This window comes from Ambystoma mexicanum, chromosome 3q (genome assembly GCF_040938575.1).
Source record: "Ambystoma mexicanum isolate Mex_15411 chromosome 3q, UKY_AmexF1_1, whole genome shotgun sequence".
NCBI classification, from domain to species: Eukaryota; Metazoa; Chordata; class Amphibia; order Caudata; family Ambystomatidae; genus Ambystoma; species Ambystoma mexicanum.
The window spans coordinates 672153137-672168286 of record NC_090926.1 but is presented as its reverse complement, the minus strand read 5'-3'; the positions used below and the strand labels follow the sequence as shown (position 1 = coordinate 672168286).

The window sequence follows — 15150 nt, the reverse complement described above, 5'->3', positions numbered from 1 at the left end:
GGCGGCGGCCATCTTAGGATCGGGTGCCTGCTAGGCGGATGCGCGGGGTGGAGCGCACCGCCGGTGGGCTTCAGGCTCACCTGCAATGGGCAGAAGGAGGGCTACAGATGATGCACGGCTGCTCCAGCAGACCGTGTTGATGTAGGTCGGCAGGATAGCAGAGGTGCATCGGGTGCACAGTGAGGGGCTCCTGCCCTCTCAGGCGTCTGGAGCAGCACGGGCAGAGTTTGTGGCCCCTGGCTCCTAACAGGCACACAACAGGCCTTAGAATGGCCTTTGGATTGGCCGGCGATCCGCCTGCCGGCGGTTCCTTCGAGTGAAATCGAGGTTTAGCCTCGATTTCGTGCCGCGATGCGCCCGGCATAAGCGAGTCAGGCACTTGTGGGGACGGGGTCAGGCAGGCCCTGTTCCGATGGCACGCTCGCTTCCTGGATCCTCTTTCCTCCTCGGATCCTCCTCGGGTCCTCTGCTGGGCTGGGGGGCTGGGAGGGCTCCTGCCCTCACCCCTCTAGGTGGAAGTTGGGAGTCATGTCATGGCACACAGCCCTTCACTACCGCTCCCAATTCAAAAAATTTGATTTAACTTCTTGATAGACTCTGGGGTCACAGTAAATGTTATGCCGCAAGAAGAATTCGAGAACGTGGAGCCGACACCTCGCCTTAAGAAAGCTCAAGTAGACATTTATGCCTATGATGCCAGTAGCATTCACCACTTCGTACATGCACAGAGAGAAGACTGACTGTATATCCCAAGCAGTGGACGTTTTCCAGGACGAAATCAGAAAGGTTATTGGTTACATACCACTGCATAAACTACAGTGCTGACATCCTCATATATGGCAGGTCAATGGAAACTAATGATGCCACCCTGATGAGAGTATGCAAAGCTGTAGAAAATGCTAACTTGACACTTAACAAAGAGAAATGTGTGTTCAGCAAATCCGCATTGAAATTCTTTGACCACATTTTTTGGGAAAAAGGAATAGAACCTGCCCAGACAAAATAAAGGCCCTGACAGAAGCCCCCACGCCCATCAAACGTGACACAATTCCACTCATTCCTAGGAGTAGCAAGCTACTGCACACAATACCTTCCTGAGTTCGCCTCCATCAGCTCCCTGCTAAGGAACTTAACAAAAAAAGACCTCAAGTTCACGTGGGTACCGACATGCCAAGAGGCGTTTGGCAAAACCAGGAGGGAAATTGCATCAGCCGTGTGCATGTCGTACTTCAACCCCAACCTGCACACCGAAGTGACAGTGGACGCAAGCCCTGTAAGGTTAGCGGCTATCTTGGCCCAACACTCTGGAAGCGACCACTACCCAAGAAGAAGAGTGTTGTACGCCAGTAAAAGTCTAAGAGGCAGACCACTAATCCAAGGCAGAGAAAGAAAGCCTTGGTCGTGTGAGCATGCAAACATGTTCATCTTTTTCTCTATGGCATGTCTTTCACCATCATTATGGACCATCAGGCACTCATCACCATCTATGGAAAACCAACGGCCCAGATGCCGCCCAGCATTGCCCGATCGAGCCTCAGCCTGCAAGAATACATGTTTAACATCCTCCACAAGCCAGGAAAGGAAGCTAACCAAGCAGACTTCTTGTCTCGCTAGTGTGCTCACAGACGGCTAGTGATTGGGTGGAAGAGTACGTCAGTTACATCGTACACCATGCCTGGTCACATAAGATTCACTGGAGAACCTCACATGAAGGACTGTAGAAGACACAACACTAGAACTCATTGCGTCCTGCATTCGGAATGGGAGATGACAACAGTGGCAACATTTTTTTATTTCTTATTTTATTGTGCATTTGTAAGGCATTTATACATCAAGTCAATTGTGTTTCAAAGCGCCCACAGTGCAACAGGAAGGGGCCAACGGAATGAAGTACAAATACAAGATGAAAGATAGAGGCGGGCCTACTAGCCCTTCAGGCAGTGTGCTCCAATGCAGCGAAAGAAACAAAACTCCTGAGAACACCAACTAGACTGAAAGATGAGCTCTCTATTTCCCTTTCCAGCATCACTCTAAAAATGAACAGGATAGTCCAGCAGGTAATGGATGTAACTCATGAGGGCCACAGTGAAATCTTATGTACCAAAAGAATGTTAAGGCAAAAGATGTGGTTCCCAGGTGTGGCCAGCATAATGGAGAGCACACTCCAATCCTGCCATACCTGTCTCAGCCTGCAACCCCACACGTTCTGTCATGCCCCGGTGTTTGTTTTCCTCGCATAGCCGTGGGGACAAACACAAATTGAGACTGCCATGGCGCTTGTTACAACGGAAAGCGCAAAAGAACTACAGCATCCAGTATTCCCTACCTGTACACGGTCACTTGATACGGAAGCGACGTACCTCCCGGCCTCCAGCCACGAACACTACTTGTAACAGCGAGAAACGCTCCTTCGGTGCTCCTTAACTGAGTTACTCTTGTCTTGTTAAGTCGCACTTACTCTTGAACTCCTGGTATTTCGATTTTTTTGGAATTGCTTAAGGATTGATTTACGTCTGTTCCCTGTTTGATTTCTGACGCCTGGTTCCCCTTTCCCTCTGGCTGACATCCTTGGTTACCGAACCTCTGGACTTCAACCTGACACCGCTTTACTGCTTGCCCCCCTCCGGGGATTTTGCTCATTGCATCAAGATACTCTAGTACCTGCTTCCTTGCTGTTTATGCTTTAACTTTTACTCACCTATTTCAACACGATTCCTACCTGAATTCCACTCGCCTTGTGTGCAGTCCTTCCCTCCTTTCCTTTCTCCCCCTTCAAGACTTGTCTACGGCACCTGTTTGGGAATCACCACTGCGTTCAGACAAAGAGTCTCTGTTCTCACTTACCTTGGTGTACTCTTCTTTCCTTCCGCTGGACGATCTGCTACCCTCCACGCCGACTGATTCAACTGTGGCATATAACATCAAACGGTAACCTTAGGACGCTCTGCTGTACTCTCCACTGGTTACCCGCCTGCTGCCACAAGGAACTGAGGTGACCCTTGGACGCTCTGCTGCTTTTTCTTCTGGGTCACTACTCGGCAGCCCATTTGGACTTCCTGGCTTCTACTACACGTGGATTTATATTTGGACTTCTTAGACGCGCCCTCGTGCCGTTCGGGTTAGGCTTTCTGGGACATCTGCACTGGGAACACGCCTTCTTGGAACTTGGTTCTTCTTTACTGCAACTTCTACTCACAAGACACGTAGGTTCACCGCAATATCTTCCAACACAGCAGGTAAGAGTGGGGTCACTTGGGGGAGTTGCAGAGTGTTGGACCGGTGTATTTTGGTATTTATGCTGTGCTATTGTTTTTCTTCCCTCTAGCACTGTTGCTGCTCCTTGACTTTTCGCTCAAGCCCCTGGTCTGGCAGGTACTTTTACTACCCTGCAGGCCGCGCTCTTGGGAGAAAGGTTTTTCTGTCTTCGGTCCACGGTTGTTGGCGGTTCTGAGCCGGCTTACCCTCATTGGCCATTGAGATCACGACACGTTCCTGGAACCCCTGCAAATGACTCAGTTACCAGATCAAGTCTGGGAGGAAGTAGGATTAGATTTTTTCTGCCTCCTCCAGTCAGTCATTTACATCTTGGCAGTATTCGATGCGTGCTCCAGATACCCGGAGATCCAAATCCTGCAGTCCACCACAGCCACTTCAGTAATACCTGCAGTAGATGTGATTTTCTCAACATATGGGATCTCATAGGTGGTAAAGTCGATGGCCCCCATTCACAGTCCATGATTTCAGTGACTTTCCAAATTACATGGGATTCCCCCACAGGAGAATTACCCTGTTGTGGCCTCATGCAAATGGGCTGTGGAACGTTTCATGGTGAACATCAAGAGAGCAGTAAGAGTGGCAAACATTATGCGCAAACCTATAGAGCCGACGGTTATCAGCTCTTGCATGACTTTCGAAACACTCCACATAGCTCCACAGGGATATGCCCTGCAGAATGAATGCGTGGATGCTCCCTACGCACAAGAATACCACACGAGATGCACAAGTTGAGGACAGCCGAGAGTGATCAAGAGGTCAGGAGAATGCTGTAAGAATAAATGTCAGTTGAAGCCATTGGGTGGACATGTCTAATTTAAGGGTCAGGCTCCGCTAACGGAGTTGGCCATCACAAACCCTTTAAATCTTTGTTCCCATTAGAGTAGCCCGCTACAAGTAAGGGCCTTACAGAGACCAAACTGTAGCTCTTGTTCCCAGAGTCCTTTTCTCTTTAATTTACAACACGGTTTATACTCCCAGCAATTGACGTCCTTTCCACACCCCTCCCCACTACCACAGAATCAATTATGCACCTGGGCTTTGTGGGGGCACTTTAAATCCTATCCCGCTACATTTGTGTTTTTATTTATTTATAAAATGTATACACTGCAACCTAACCCAATGGTGACGTTGTGCTGTATATCTTAAAATAAATATGCAATATAAAACTGAGCACTTTGCATGAAAACAATCCAAAACAAACTTATAACATTGAAATTTTGGCGAGCCATTATAAACAATGAGTCTGTCGAAGGTCTAAAGCACTGTAATATGCATGTTTGTCTCCCAACAGTTTGCTTCAACGATCAACATTCCAAAACCATAATGCTCATTGCAGGATTCTGAGCATCTTTCTGTTTTCTTTGTTTCTAAACTGTTTTTGTCATCTTTGCCATATTGTTGTGCCATTATTATATAACAGTGGGAGGGAGTGCTGCAGCAGGTGTTCTCGTCCCTTACGCTCGATATGCACACTTGGCTTCACCTTGGACCCATAACTCTAGTGTGCCAGTAACACCAGTTATAGCCTGCTTCAGCAGGGCTGTAATGCATCATTAACTATAAGGAACATTCATCGAAAACATTTTTAAGGAAAAGGCAGAGAAAATAAGTGAGTCTTAAGAGCCTTCAAAGAAAGCCTAACAAGGAGGGCAGGGGACGAGCAGGAAGTGGGAAATTCCATGCACAATTTGTAGCCACAAAGTGGCCATATTGAGAGTGCATGAAATATATAGGACTGTTAGTGTAGTCACATCCCGACTTGGTGTGGATGTGACCCACCAGAATTCTGTAATTTGGAGGCCAGGTAGGTGGGCTGACCCATGACTGTGGCTTTATATGTAAAGTAATGCAGCAGAAAAGTGCACGAAAGTGAAATGGGAGACTGTTGAAGGGAATACAATGGGGTAATGTGCTCGAATTTTCGAGGGAAAGAAATGATACTGACTGCCGAATGAAGCAGACCTTTGTTGCCCTACTTTATACTGCATCACAACCCACAAGTGGGGGAGCTCAAGTACATCTGAATACCCACACTTTCCAATCCATAACTGTTAAGATGTAGGCTACAACACACTCGGTTGTCTATAATGATGTTTATTTATAAAGTCATATGGTATAAAGACCCCCAGCAGGACCAGGGCATCCAGAGACAACACAGAAACTCTCTAACTGACCACAATTGAATCCTCTGAAAGTAAACAAGAATGCTTGACCTCAATAGAACAATAAATCATAAATCTAAATGTGACATCAATTGATTCTATCCAAGTCACATTAAAACACATCTCCACCCTTTCATATATGCATACCCACAAACAACGGCGAATGTCAAAGTGATAACACATTACTCCAACAAAATCACATCAAAATACCACTCCTTCTCACCATCGCAATTCTATCCTTATTCCAAACCTGACCACCCATCACCCGTACTGCTCCCTTCAAAACAGCAACCACTTTCACTGGTTCGGAATATAAGGAGTTTCCCTTTCTCTTAACCACACCTTTCTTGACCCCCACCCAATCACCACATTGTACTCGTAGCTGTGAACACCCACTTATCCTCATTATTCCACACCACATTTATAGTGTTGACAGTAATATTCTGCAAGGGTAATGTCACATCTTCATCAGACTATCTCGCCTCATCTTCTTTGTTGACATATAATACCCTTCTTTGATTTAAACTGACCCATCTGATAGTTCTTACAACAGTTTGCGAAATGTCCCTTTCTCTTGCATCTGGCACAAATAGCTCTTCGCCCGGGACACACTACCGATGCCGCGAAATGACTGCTGCTCGCACATCGATAAAGGTCTTCCTCCCTTTTCTCTACATACTGATAAGTTCCTTGTCTCTTTTTGTCTTCCATAACTCCACGTGTTGCTTGTCTGTCCTTCCCTTTTTTCTTACCCTTGGAGTCAACAACATTCAATATTTCCACTTTCGCTTCCTTTGTCTCGTTGGTTTCTTTCCTCGCGAGTTTTGCCGCACACACCAAGGAATGCTCCACCCATCTTGCTATATCCAATACCTCATCAAGGGTGGGTTCATCCCTCAACCATAACTCTTCACAAATTTTATTCGAATTGCAATGGGTCATCGAATTGCAATGGGTCATAAATTGGTCCCTTATATGCTCATTGAATGACCCCTGAAATGTACATGACAATTCCAAATGCTGTAGCGTCGTCACGTATTCTTCCACTGACTCCCCTTGATCCTGGACTCGCATACATAATTAAAGCGTTCTAATATCGTGCTTGTCTTGGGATTGAAGTGTAAATCCAACTTGAGAAGAGCGGCATCAAATTCATTCATTGCATCACCACTCCCATCTCCGGTTGGCTGTGGAAGAGTTTCAAAAATCCTTTTCCCCTCATACCCCAAGAAGTGTAATAACAAGGCAAGTTTTCTCTCATTGGAGTATGAATTGCCACCAGCCGCTTTAACATAATGCATGAAACCTTTACGCCACTGAGCCCACAGTATTTTCACTGGACCCGGAGTGGGCATGAAGATGGGGGCCGGCTATACCCGGCATAGCCATTTTGGTTGACTCTTTACTACTTCACCACAACTGACAGTGGTTTATTTGACCTTGGTGGACCAAACACAATTAACAGTCTTTGTGCATTTTCTCGCTTTGCAAGATAATATTCAATACATATATAATGCTGGTGAGGCACTGCCCTTCTTCTGGATGCCTATTCTGGACTTAATGTCTCTGCTCCCTATATATATATAATCTCTTTCTGTTCTGTGTACCTTGACACTTTGAACTTGTGCTCTGTATTCTTGAAATCTGCTTCTCCTTAATTAAGCTTCACGCTAAATAGTGCTGTGACTTCTGACCTTCTTTTTTATTAAATGTGTCCCTCTTTTTGGCCTTTTGACTGTGCCCTTTCCTCTTCTTTTCCCTTCTCCTTACAACGTCTTGACTCCTATGTCTGGCCCCTTTGCTAGGTGACGCATACAGCACTGCACTCTTAACTGTTCGTTTTCGTACTAATTTGAGTACGCCTCTGCAGTGCTAAATACGGTAAGGCCCGGTACTTGGAAGCACAGGCTCAGGCTGGATCTTCAGCAGCCGCGGCTCCCTTCACAAGTCTTCCACGGCTGCTAAAACATGTAACGAAGGGTTTTGGGACGAGGGGCAGGGACCCACTTACTTCTGACCTTGGAGTATGTCTGGGCCACAAACTGCCCAATCCACGTTGGCCGCTACTACGCCTGTTGCAGAGCGGAGCGGCTTCAGTGCTGCTGGGGGTCCGCTTCTTTTAACCTCGTTGCCAATGTTAGGATGTAGGCTGCAACACACCCGGTCATCTATAATGTCATTTATTTATAAAGTCATATGGTATAAAGACCCCCAGCAGGACCAGGGCATCCAGAGACCACACAGAAACTCTCTAACTGACTACAATGGAATCCTCTGAAAGTAAACAAGAATGCTTGACCTCAATAGAACAATAAACCCGAAATCTAAATGTGACATCAATTGATTCTATCCAGGTCACATTACAACAATTAACCTATTCATTTTCAAGAACACGTGTTTTTTTTGAATGCCCTGTAATCCCCTGAGAAATTTTTCAAAGCGCCCATTTATGCACAACAACAACCTTGTGTCCAAACCTACATCATTCAGTCCGGTGTGCGTCTGTTTATATCGATCACTAAATTGTTATAAATCAGAAATATCCATTGAAGAAGTCTTATACATGCCAAAGTGGTTGGGGGGGGGGGTGAGGCATCTTTGCCTCAATGATCTGAGAATCCCAGAGAAAGTAAGTGAGCACATCACTTTCATCAACATGTGTTGAACATGCTAATTTGGCTGCATTGTGATGTGGCCTCCTACCATTAAAGGGCATGTCTGTTTCTTTTCAGGAAAGCGATCGTGTATTGGGGAGTCCCTCGCCCGGAAGGAAATCTTCATTTTCTTCGTCACCATGCTGCAGAACTTCTCCCTCAACGTTCCGGAGGGGGAAAGCGGCAAGATCGAACTGGCCGGGGGAGGCACTCGGGCACCCAAGCCATTCACTGTGTGTGCCCTGGATAGGGTCCAATAAATGGAGCAATTTTGTGACAACCACACACTCCCCTCCACTCATCCCCCACACTGGAAAAGTGTCATTCATGCCAAAGGGCAATGCAATGTGTAACATTCTGTTTGGGGCCTGAAGAATGGAAACCGTGTTTACACATCAAAGGTAAAATAGCCCAATGGGGGATTGCAAGCATATTTGGCAGGTCTTTCATCCAAAAGGCTTTTGGGCTGTTGCAGATTCAGTCATGTATCTGGCTCCCTCCAGATGTTGCTAAAACTGCCCCAGCTCTAGCGACCTTTCAGAGTTAATGGTCTATCCCAATTTCCCAGTTTATCAAACTTCTTGCTAAATTTGTTTTATTGTGTGCGTGGGTAGAACTTATTGTGCCTGACCATCTCTTGTTTCACTATATCCTACACTATTGCTCATAATTGAAATATATGATGTCATGTATTGACATAGTGAAATGTAGGATTTCAACGTATTACATATAAAAGGAAGGTACACAATCCATATACTCCTCAGTCAACATAATGTGTCATCCACATAGGTATGTAAACACTTGGTCATGAACAAATTTGGTTTACACTGTTTTTAAAAGTAAACATTAATTAATACCCAATATACATATTTAAATCTACACATATACAAACAGTGTGCAAATAAACAACCGCTATACAAAGATGCAGTATCAATTCCAACGGACCGCCTCCAAAAAACGGACACCCCCCAGTCAAATGACCATATGTATTCTGATATACAGTTATGTAGTAATACAATGTTCTTTATATCTAGCTCAACATGTTTCTGCCCCTGCTGCAATATGCTGGACAATCCTCAGGAGCTAAAATGTGGTAGGGTATGTCGTGCAAAGTTCTTACTCTATATCAAATTCTCATTGTATGGGTATCACAACCTACACATCGAAAGAGAATGGCACATGCTTGTTTCTAAGGATCATTTAAGATCATCACTGTAATCACCAGTGACGCGCCACTAACATCACCCCACATCACACTATATTAGTGTTGAGAGTACTTTCAACTAAACCTGGGGATTTCAACCCACCTTTAAACATTACTAAATGTATCAAATTAAGTCATGTTTCATATTCATTTGCACTTCATTTGACTGTTGTTGCAGTATTGTGCTACTTATTGTGCATTGAGGAGAGAGCGCGAGGATGGGGTATATACAGAAATTACCCTCATAATATGGAGTTTTGAATAAGTGAAACTGCCTTCTCCTAAACCAATAGTGACATACTTTCCAATACTGACTGGGGCTTCAACGCATCTGGTCAATGCATTCTGTTTTGTGCTACATTTGTTATCTAATGGATAGTTCCAATGGACACACGTACCAACGCACAGACCTCGCAGTACTGCGCTACTGTTTAAAAATGGAAGCCCAAATGCTGGTTACCCACACTATTTACAGCGTTCTGCAGCTCTTAAGCTAGATCCACGCTTTAAACAATAAAAATAAAATAATGTGGAAATATTTTTGAAAACCAACATTTCTCATTAAAGCTCTTAGGATAGAGTGTAAAAGCATTTTAAATTTCTTATATAATTTGAAATAGACTGCTACTTTAAGACCACATTTTTATTGCCATTTAAAAAGATTGCCATGATTTAATTGCAATAGAATTGTAGAAATGTTAGTTTTTTTTAATATTTGTAAGAAAAGAAATTGCAGTGTCTTCAAATGAGTGTAATGAATAAAAGTTAAATTGCTAAACAAAACATCAAGGACATTACCAAGTCACTGAAAAAGCGTGAACACCCAAAATCTTCAGTTCTGTGTTACAAAGAAGCAGCGAAATAGGTAAGAATGAGTGTGTTTTAAAGTTTAGATTTGTGGCAAATTGGGCTTGATCGGTATGTAGAAAACCCCTTAGTGCTTGGCTCTCAATTCGGACTGAATCATGGGAGCTACTGCTGTTGAGGCGCTCGCTTCAGCTTTACCTTTCACCCCAATGCTTGAATTCATGAAAGTATTTAATTGAAGGCCATCAACAAACGTTTAGACTATGGTTTTGTAGCTAGATATAATATAGAGACATGTGTTGTGTATAATCCTGCCATCAAATGGTCAGGTTCAGAAAAAGAAAGTTGTTTTTGTTTGCAAAAGTTAATCTTTTAGGCATCAACCATGGGTTGTGCTTTAAATGACTTCCTGTGGGCATTAATTAAGCAACTTGCCCCGAGCGGCGGCGGCATTACCGAGTTAGGTAATGCCCCGGGGCCCATAGTTATAACGAAGGCCCCAGGGCATAAACTGACTCTGTAATGCTTCCACCTCGAGGGGCATATTGCTATTAGTATCCCAGCCCGCAAGATCTGACCAAGAAAATGGCCACCGGGAAAGGAAAACGGAGTCCGTTAACCCTTTCCATGCCGGCCATCGGGAGCGGACGCGCAAGGAACAAAAGTGTTCCCAGCGTGTTTGCTCCCGCAAGACGACAGAGTGGGGTTCGGAGGGCGGGAGAAGTGAGGGAGGGAAAGGCAAAGAAAAAATAAATAGATGTACCTGAATCCCTGGCAGGGGACGAAGGCAGCCTCCAGCCATGTGGAGGCTCGGAGCAGGGATGGCCCCGCTCCGAGCCTCTGCCTGGCTGGAGGTTGCCATGCCGCCCGCCGTGGACAAAGGAGGCAGAAGGTAAGTGGGGTGGGGTGGGGAGGTGGGAGGAAAGGAAAAAGAAATCACATACCTGAGTCCCCGGCGGGGGCGAAGGCAGCTTCTCAGCCTTGTGGAGGCTCAGAGCGGGATATCCCCGCTTCAAGCCTTCTCATTGGCTGAGGGGCTGCCACGCACCCGCCGGGAACAATGGCCGATGGGTTCCCGGTCGGGTAATGCCCCGGCAAGGGCCAATCAGAATGCTTGTTTCATTCTGATTGAGCCGTCGCCGGGTACTAATGAGATTTATTTTATTGAGCATTTGTAAGGCACTTTATACAACAGAATTGTGTTTCAAAGCACCACAAGGCTAACTTTGGAAGGGAACTGTAAATAATAAGTGGCACAAACAACAGTAATAGATATACAATAGTGGTCCTGCTTGGCCTTGTGGCATTCGACCGTGCAAGTGTATTGAAGTGAAGTGCAGAGGGGGTGTTGAAGGGGGAGCAGAGGAGTGGACAAGTGCTTGAGGAGGGCCCATGAGGGAAGTGCTAAGGGGAGCCAGGAGGAGAACCTCAGGCTAAGTGCTAGAACAGGCAACTCTCAAGGGTGGTATGTGGAGCCACCAGACAGGACAGTTCAGTGAGGGGCAGGAATGCTGGTATTGACTGGTAGGGAGGGCATGAGCTCCTGTGTGGTTCATGAGAATCAGGCCACCGGTCACAGCAGCAGTGGGATGATTAGCAAGGAAGGAAGAAAGGAAAAGAGGTAGAGAAGAGCAGAGTTTTGAGTAGTTTCCGGAACTTTAGGAGATCTGGCTCAGAGGGGTAGGGAGGCTGTTCCAGGGGTTGGCGCCAGCCGAGGAGAGAGACCCCCTCCCCCCCGCCCACTTCTGCTTGGAGAAGTGTTAGACAGAGTTGGAATTAGAAGAGTGTAGTGCTCTAGTAGGGAGTATTTAGGGAGGGAAAGTCGGAGATAACGTGGTCCCAGGCCCCAGAAGGCCTTGTGGATAATGCAGCAGGTCTTGAATTTGATCCTTGCAGCTACCACAAGCCAGTGGAGAGATTTTAGGGCTGGAGAGATGCAGTCTCTGGGCTTGAGGCCAAGGATTAGCTTTGTAGCCCTATTCTGGATTAGCTGGCGGGGGCGAAGGGAGGAGAGGGAGATTGAGAAAGAGGCTGTTGCAGTAGTCCTGTCTGGAGAGGACCAGAGCTCTGGAGACATTAAGCTTCTGGGGGAAGGTGAGAAAAGGAAGGATGCCTCTGAGAAGGTGGAGCTGGAAATTGGACTTTTTGGTAAGGTCCATGATGTGAAGGGTGAAGGGGAGAGCGGATTCGAAGATTACCCCAAGGTGTTTGGCCTCACAACTTGGTGGTGGTAGAGGGCCCGAAGAGGGTGACCAGAGGGTAGGGGGAAAAGAGGGTACAGGTGTCCCAATGATCAGGATCTCCATCTTACTGGCATTGAGACAGAGATAGTTTGCTGCACACCATGCCTGAATGGCGGACAGACAGTAGGGAATGAGAGAGGCGGAAGAAGGGGGAAGTAGAAGGAAGTTTGAAGGAAATCTGTGTGTCATCGACATAACACTGGAAATTAGGGGATAAAGAGGAGATCGGTGAGCAAGAGGGGAAACGTAAATATTGAAGAGTCAAGGAGGATCGCGCAAGAGGGGGGAAGAGTGGAGGTGGTCACAGCTGATTTTGCTCACCGGGAAATACAGTAGAAGAGGAGGAGAAACATACATGTTGATCTGTCCTACCACCCCATTCATCTCTGTGGACCCCCAACACTACCCAAATGCTGCAGGCATGAGTAGGCTGCCACTTGGCTTGTGCATGGGCGCATTATTGCGTGGTGTGTGCAATTTGCCTTGTGGCTCGTTGGTCCACTGTATTATCTTCTGGGTGGTTTTTGGTAAAGTTGCTGAAGGAAATGTGGAGGCAAGTGTGCAGGGCTGTTTGAGGCATGCAACTAGGTGCTATCTGTGGCTGAATCTGCACTTGGAATGCCTTTCGACTACCAACTTCCCCAAGCTTAGTTGGGTGTCCCCCCAAGCTGTCCCAAATGAACTATCAGGGAAGGGTTTGTAGCCCCTCAACTGCCTGTCCTACCATCTCTTTCATTTCAGAATACTTGAGGGCATTTAGGACTCCTGTTAATCAATCTGTCATTTGTAATCTTGTCACCCAGCCCTGTAAACACAAGATGCCCTGAACTCAGGTTTTCTAAACACTCACTCATCAAGTAACGATAGCTAAAACACCCTTGGCATCATACACGCATTTGAAATGTACTTGCAGATGGATGACAATGGTAAAATGGTTAAAATGTGACTATGCCACTAGGTTAGACATAATTGGGCAGAATCTCAAAAATACAAATAGAAAAACACAGTGGATGAACGGCTTTGGTCGTAGGTGTTTCCAAGATGGAGGATGGTTTGAAATGTAACATTTTGCAAAACTAATGTTATATCAATGGGAAACGAATGGACTGAACCAAGCATCTTGATGAGCAACCATCACTGTGACTTTCGAGTAGCAGTGTCATGACACCACTACACGTAAAACAGACATGAACTCAACGTCTGCTGGATTATAATACAGGTACAATGTAAAGTATGGTGATTCTGTCACTGAAGTTACAACTTGATAAACAGCAATGATGTCTTAGCACTCATCTATCACAGTGTACACACTGAGTGTATATAGTCTGTATCTACGCCAACATTCAGGCCTATATGGGTATTCACTATGGTCAACAGGCTAAGATGAACTTCTTTTTCCTTTCTAAACGAATGATGGTATTCAATGTATCATGTCCACACACCTTATTGAGAAATATGACCATTGAAGTAATGTGGCAATAAATAAATAAATTGGAGGCAAAACTCCTTGCTGAAAAGAAACTGCTCCTGGGACTGGAACGTGGCACTCTGCTGATTTTTTAAAATCCCTTTTTTTGGGGTTTCAATAGATTGGGGAGTGAAGATTTAGAGGAGACTTGGGAATAGGCGATCCTTTCCAATAGTTAGGAAATAAAGGAAAGGTGGTATTTCGCACATGAAGTACGGTCTAAAGAACATTTCTTTTCAAAATTGGAATAACAATAGCATTCTTTAAAGAGGAGGGTACAAGGTGCTGGAGAAATAGAGAAATTAAAGAGACTGGTAAAATATGATAGAAGATAAGGATAAATAATGGGATCAAAGAGCTTTGGACAAAGGAAATGTGAAAGAAATTGAAAGTCGGTGTGGATAATGGGAGAGGGTAGCAGTCAAAGTTGAAAAATTGCATTTTCTGGCATCGAGTAGAAGAATGTCATGGGAGGAATGCAGAGAAGAGAGGGTGTAAATCAGTAGTGGAGTTGGATTTTTTTCCACTTTAATTCGGCCTTCCATAGAGAAGATCTGAGGTCAATGTGAAGGAGATGAGGGGCAAAAAGGATATTGAGAGTCGAGAGTAGATAAGAGATTAGCATGGAAGATATCAGTATTCTGATCCGGTGTGTAAGTAGAGTAAGGGTCAATGGATGGGAGAATGAAGCTGAGTTCTATAAGAAAAGAAAAGGCTTTGAAAGAACACAGGTCATGAAGAGAGAATGCAATGGGGTTAGGGGTAAGGGGCAGAGTAGCATGAAGGATAGGGCAGAATGAAAGCAAAGAGTGATCAGACAAATATACAGAAAAGTGGAAACCACAGTCTCTGGTGAGAAAGATGAAAGGATTAAGTCAAGATGATCCGGAGGTATGATGAGGGCACGGTGGACATTTGAGTGAGTTGATAGGAGTCAAGAAGGGAAAGTAGAGGGCCGAAGGAGTAGTTTGAGGAAAGATGAAGATTAAAGTTGCTAAGAAGTAGAAAGGCACAGAGTCGAGGTCTTCATAAAAAAATGAAAAAAGGAAGTGAGAGGGAAAGCGGTTTAGAGAAAGAGGTGATATTCAGAGGACAAAAATAATGTAGTTGATGTAAGGGTGTAACCGGAGACCAGAGGATGGATGGAGAATACCAGCGCCTGCACCTTTATCGCGTTGGCAGTGTGTATTAGAAATATGTGTGTGAGTGTGAGATGCTGGACATGCCTTTTGGAGGGACAGGGCCTCCTTGTCATTGTCCTACCACTTCTCTGTGTGTGTATTTTGCCACTGAGGTCCAGCCTGGACCTCTGGCAGTGCAGCTCTTCATTCTTCCT

The 15150-nt window shown here is 45.4% G+C and overlaps 1 protein-coding gene across 2 annotated transcripts in view; it reads left to right on the top strand.

Moving 5' to 3' along the window:
• The window catches only part of LOC138582867 (cytochrome P450 2B19-like), a 296134-nt gene extending 286055 nt beyond the window's left edge, over positions 1-10079 (top strand). Inside the window, exon 9 of one of the 2 annotated variants that reach the window (XM_069654557.1) lies at positions 8171-10079. In XM_069654557.1, the coding sequence (XP_069510658.1) occupies positions 8171-8352 (182 nt within the window). In that variant the 3' untranslated portion in view covers positions 8353-10079. The remainder of the gene's footprint in view (positions 1-8170) is intronic. The other variant, XM_069654559.1, reaches the window with a different exon arrangement.
• The last annotated feature ends 5071 nt before the right edge of the window (positions 10080-15150 follow it).